At 45.3% G+C, this 6,237-nt stretch overlaps 1 protein-coding gene across 1 annotated transcript; it reads left to right on the forward strand.

The window, feature by feature from the left end:
- Positions 1–304: 304 nt before the first annotated feature.
- Positions 305–5,819, forward strand: LOC116373889 (histidine decarboxylase-like; the record flags this gene model as incomplete). Its single annotated transcript, XM_031822185.1, has 6 exons — positions 305–399; positions 1,764–1,942; positions 3,286–3,399; positions 3,708–3,830; positions 5,263–5,372; positions 5,672–5,819. Coding segments are annotated over exons 1-6 (702 nt in total), but the record flags the coding sequence as incomplete, so codon positions are not given.
- Positions 5,820–6,237: the final 418 nt, after the last annotated feature.

Below are 6,237 nucleotides of genomic sequence, written 5' to 3' on the forward strand. Positions count from 1 at the left end.
TGTCTGTGTCTGTGAGTGTGTCTGTGTGTGTGCGTGACCGTCACATTTACCTATTCATCCCAGACAGATGGACCCATGAAGGGGAGAGTGGGAGTGCACTGCACCAGGGCACGCGGAGAGAGGACATCTAATGTGAAATGAGATGCAGCCCTTGATGTTTATTTAACTGTAGGTGGGAAGGTAGAGAGACGAGCATTAGTTTCTATGTCAGTCTACGTCAGTACCTTTAGGGCGGTCTCCATCGGTGGCCCTGTATATATATATATATATGTCTGTACCTCCGTCTCTTAACTAAACAACACCAGCAGAGAGAAACACTGATCTAACACACTACTGTACACCTCTCAGCTGACAACTCTATTGTTACAAGGATGCAGGCAGAGGAATACAATCGTAGAGGTAAGCTGGGCTTCTTCTCTATATAGTGCTGAGTAAAGCTAAAACCATGTATTTAGATTGTAGGTAGTTATTGTAAGTATTTTAGGTAGTTATTTTAGGTAGTTATTGTAGGTAGTTATTGTTATTAGTTATTGTAGGTAGTTATTTTAGGTAGTTATTGTAGGTAGTTATTGTAGGTAGTTATTTTAGGTAGTTATTTTAGGTAGTTATTGTAGGTAGTTATTGTAGGTAGTTATTGTAAGTATTTTAGGTAGTTATTGTAGGTAGTTATTGTAGGTAGTTATTGTAGGTAGTTATTTTACGTAGTTATTGTAGGTAGGTATTTTAGGTAGGTATTTTAGGTAGTTATTGTAGGTAGGTATTGTAAGTATTTTAGGTAGTTATTGTAGGTAGTTATTTTAGGTAGGTATTTTACGTAGTTATTGTAGGTAGTTATTGTAGGTACCGGTAGGTATTTTTGGTAGGTATTGTAGGTAATTATTGTAGGTATTTATTTTAGGTAGTTATTTTAGGTAGTTATTGTAGGCAGGTAGATGGTTGGTGTTGTAGGTAGATTGATGGTTGGTGTTGTAGGTAGATTGATGGTTGGTATTGTAGGTAGGTAGATGGGGACAATAAAAGGCCACTCTACAATATGCTGTTTTGTCATACTGTACAACGCAATGCCACAGATGTGTCAGGTTTTGAGGGAGCGTGCAAATGGCATGCAGACTACAGGAATGTACACCAGAGCGGTTGCCAGAGAATTGAATGTTAATTTCTCTACCATAAGCCGCCTCCAACGATGTTTTAGAGAATTTGGCAGTACGTCCAATCGGCCTCGTTAACCACGCCAGCCTAGGACCTCCACATCCGGCTTCTTCACCTGCAGGATCGTCTGAGACCAGCCACCCAGACAGCTGATGAAACTGTAATAAAGCTCTTTTGTGGGGGAAAAAATATTCTGATTGGCTGGGCCTGGTTTCCCAGTAGATGGACCTGGCTCCCAAATGGGTGGGCCGACGTCTCGCTGGTCCACCCATGGCTGCGCCCCTGTCATGTGAAATCCATAGATTAGGGCCTAATGAATTTATTTAAATGAACTGATTTCCTCATATGAACTGTAACTCAACTGTAAAATCATTGACATTTTTTGCATGTTGTGTTTATATATTTGCTCAGTACAATATGCTATCTCATATTGTGTAATCTGTTGTTTTGTTATACCCTGAAGAAGACCAAAACACAGTGATTTGAATCCTTTTACATCTATTTCTATAGATCTCAAAGAGTGGTTGAACATTGTTCGTGATTGATATCCTATATAATATAATATGCTAACTAATATTGTGTAATCTGACTGTTGTGTGTTGTCCGTCGTCCAGGTAAGGAGATGGTGGATTACATCACTAGGTACCTGACCACCATCAGAGAGAGGAAGGTGACCCCAGGCCCAGAGGTGAAGCCTGGCTATATGAGAGAGCTGCTGCCAGACAGCGCCCCCACTGACCCGGAGGACTGGGACTGTATCTTCAGGGACATAGAGAAGGTCATCATGCCTGGGGTACGTCATGTTCACACATTATATACTCAGCAAAAAAAAGAAACGTCCCTTTTTCAGGACCCTGTCTTTCAAAGAGAATTCGTAAAAATCTAAATAACTTCACAGAGGGTTTAAACACTGTTTCCTATGTTTGTTCAATTAACCATAAACAATTAATGAACATGTACCTGCTGAATGGTCGTTAAGACACTAACAGCTTACAGACCGTAGGCAATTAAGGTCACAGTTATGAAAACGTAGGACACTAAAGAGGCCTTTCTACTGACTCTGAAAAACACCAAAAGAAAAATGCCCAGGGTCCTTGCTCATCTGTGTGAACGTTTCCATACCGTGAGGCCTAAGACAGCGCTACAGGGAGACAGGACGGACAGCTGATCGTGCTCGCAGTGGCAGACCACGTGTAACAACACCTGCACAGGATCGGTACATCCGAACATCACACCTGCAGGACAGGTACAGGATGGCAACAACAACTGCCTGAGTTAAACCAGGAACGCACAATCCCACCATCAGACTGTCCGTAATAGGCTGAGAGTGGCTGGACCAGACATCACCGGCAACAACGTCGACTTTGGAGGTGGAGGGTCCGTCATGGTCTGGGGCGGTGTGTCACAGCATCATCGGACTGAGTTTGTTGTCATTACAGGCAATCTCAATGCTGTGCGTTACAGTGAAGACATCCTCCTCCCTCATGTGGTACCCTTCCTGCAGTCTCATCCTGACATGACCCTCCAGCATGACAATGCCACCAGCCATACTGCTCGTTCCGTGCGTGATTTCCTGCACGACAGGAATGTCAGTGTTCTGCCATGGCCAGCGAAGAGCCCGGATCTCAATCCCATTGAGCACGTCTGGGACCTATTGGATCGGAGGGTGAGGGCTAGGGCCATTCCCCCAGAAATGTCTGGTAACTTGAAGGTGCCTTGGTGGAAGAGTGGGGTAACATCTCACAACAGGAACTGGCAAATCTGGTGCAGTCCATGAGGAGGAGATGCACTGCAGTACTTAATGCAGCTGGTGGCCACATCAGATACAGACTGTTAATTTTGACCCCCCCTTTGTTCAGGAACACATTATTCCATTTCTGTTAGTCACATGTCTGTGTAACTTGTTCAGATTATGTCTCAGTTGTTGAATCTTGTTATGTTCATACAAATATGTACACATGTTACGTTTGCTGAAAATAAACACAGTTGACAGTTATTTTCTTGCCGAGTGACTATGAGACGTTACCAGGACCATTGTGGATCAAACATCGATTGGATATTCTGGATATTCTGTCCCCCAAAGTATATTTCTGGCACTAATGATGGAGTGTGTGTGTGTGTGTGTGTGTTGGTCAGGTGGTCCACTGGCAGAGCCCCTACATGCATGCGTACTATCCAGCCCTGACCTCCTGGCCCTCCATGTTAGGAGACATGTTGGCTGACGCCATCAACAACATCGGATTCACCTGGGTAACTATCTTACCACATCAAACTTGATTTACACTTTGTGTGGAACTACACTAAATTAACTCACCTAATTGTCCAACTAAAGTTTTGGTTTAAAGACTCGAATATCATGTTTGTTTAAAAATATATATTTCCTGGAAAAACATTAACTGTGACATTAAGTTTGTGAGTTTTTTAAATCTATTAAGTTACTTTGGATACAATCATCTGCTACAGAAAACCACTGCAGGAAATCCTATAGTAGTGTGATATTATAATTGTAATGACTATTGATGATAGAATAACATGATGTTGTTGTGTGTTGGGTCCAGGCCTCCAGCCCGGCGTGTACAGAGCTGGAGATGAACGTGATGGACTGGTTGTGTAAAGCTCTTGGTCTCCCCACCTTCTTCCTCCATCACCACCCAGACAGCACCGGGGGAGGAATACTGCAGGTAGGATAGATACACCTGGGTACACCTGACCACACCTGACCATACTCACCTTACAGTACCACCCAGACAGCACCATGGGAGGAATACTGCAGGTAGGATAGATACACCCGGATATACCTGACCATACCTGACCATACTCACCTTACAGTACCACCCAGACAGCACCAGGGGAGGAATACTGCAGGTAGGATAGATACACCTGACCATACCTGACCATACTCACCTTACAGTACCACCCAGACAGCACCATGGGAGGAATACTGCAGGTAGGATAGATACACCCGGATATACCTGACCATACCTTTTTTTTTTTTTTTTTTCACCTTTATTCAACCAGGTAGGCTAGTTGAGAACACCTTTATTTAACCAGGTAGGCTAGTTGAGAACACCTTTATTTAACCAGGTAGGCTAGTTGAGAACACCTTTATTTAACCAGGTAGGCTAGTTGAGAACACCTTTATTTAACCAGGTAGGCTAGTTGAGAACACCTTTATTCAACCAGGTAGGCTAGTTGAGAACACCTTTATTCAACCAGGTAGGCTAGTTGAGAACACCTTTATTTAACCAGGTAGGCTAGTTGAGAACACCTTTATTCAACCAGGTAGGCTAGTTGAGAACACCTTTATTCAACCAGGTAGGCTAGTTGAGAACACCTTTATTTAACCAGGTAAGCTAGTTGAGAACAAGTTCTCATTTGCAACTGCAATGTCTATATACATTGTGTGCAAAAGGCATGAGGAAGTAGGTGAATAATTACAATTTTGCAGATTAACACTGGAGTGATAAATGATCAGATGGTCATGTACAGGTAGAGATATTGGTGTGCAAAAGAGCAGAAAAGTAAATAAATAAAACAGTATGGGGATGAGGTAGGTAAAAATGGGTGGGGCTATTTACCGATAGACTATGTACAGCTGCAGCGATCGGTTAGCTGCTCAGATAGCAGATGTTTGAAGTTGGTGAGGGAGATAAAAGTCTCCAACTTCAGCGATTTTTGCAATTCATTCCAGTCACAGGCAGCAGAGAACTGGAACGAAAGGCCTGACCACCTGACCATACTCACCTTACAGTACCAACTAGACAGCACCAGGGGAGGAATAGGCAGGTAGGATAGATACACCTGGATACACCCTGACCATACTGAGGAATACTGCAGGTAGACATGTACCTGACTGTCTACTGGAGAGAGACATGTACTCTCACAGCACCACCTAGTGGTGAATGGGAATACCATTCTGTACACTCCTCTCAGAGCAGTAAATAAGAGCTCTCAGGTGTTTCAGTTCACATAAACGTAGTGCTTTTCTCCCTCCCTCCCTCCCTCCCTCCCTCCCTCCCTCCCTCCCTCCCTCCCTCCCTCCCTCCCTCCCTCCCTCCCTCCCTCCCTCCCTCCCTCCCTCCTCTCTCTCCCCCCATCCCTCTCTCCTCTCAGAGCACAGTGAGTGAGAGTAGTCTGGGTAGCTCTGCTAGCTGCCAGGAAGCACAGGATCCAACAGCTGAAGAGGACAGATCCAGGCAGACAGAGACCTGGACGACTCAGTGGTCAACTCCAGACTGGTGGCCTACGCATCCGACCAGGTCAAGATGGGATGGGTTAGGGACCCACACACACACGCACATATGCAACGTTTGCAAACACACACCACACACACACACACACACAAATAGTGAGTTCTGCATAATGAGAGATTGTCTGTCTGCCCGTGTGTCCGTCCATCTGCCTGTCTCTCTGTGTGTCCGTCCATCTGCCTGTCTGTCTGTCCGTGTGTCCGTCCATCTGCCTGTCTGTCTGTCTGTCCGTGTGTCCCGTCCATCTCTCCGTCTCCCTCTGCCTCTATCAGGCTCACTCCTCAGTGGAGGAAGGCAGGTCTGATCTCCCTGGTGAAGATCAGGTTCCTCCCTCCAGACGACCACTTCTCCCTGAGAGGAGACCACTCTGAAACAGGCCATCCAGGAGGAACAGGAGGAGAGGACTGGGTACCTGTCATGGTAGGTCATGGTAAGGGTATATTAGGGGGCGGTAGCGTCATGGTAGGGTATATTAGGGGGCTGTAGGTCATGGTAGGGTATATTAGGGGGCTGTAGGTCATGGTAGGGTATATTAGGGATGGTAGGTCATGGGTAGGGTATATTAGGGGGCGGTAGGTCATTGTAGGGTATATTAGGGGGCGGTAGGTCATTGTAGGGTATATTAGGGATGGTAGGTCATGGTAGGGTATATTAGGGGATGGTAGGTCATGGTAGGGTATATTAGGGGGTGGTAGGTCATGGTAGGGTATATTAGGGGGCGGTAGGTTATGGTAGGGTATATTAGGGCGGTAGTCATGGTAGGGTATATTAGGGGATGGTAGGTCATGGTAGGGTATATTAGGGGGTGGTAGGTTATGGTAGGGTATATTAGGGGCGG

This window comes from Oncorhynchus kisutch, unplaced genomic scaffold (genome assembly GCF_002021735.2).
Source record: "Oncorhynchus kisutch isolate 150728-3 unplaced genomic scaffold, Okis_V2 scaffold4083, whole genome shotgun sequence".
Lineage (NCBI taxonomy): Eukaryota > Metazoa > Chordata > Actinopteri > Salmoniformes > Salmonidae > Oncorhynchus > Oncorhynchus kisutch.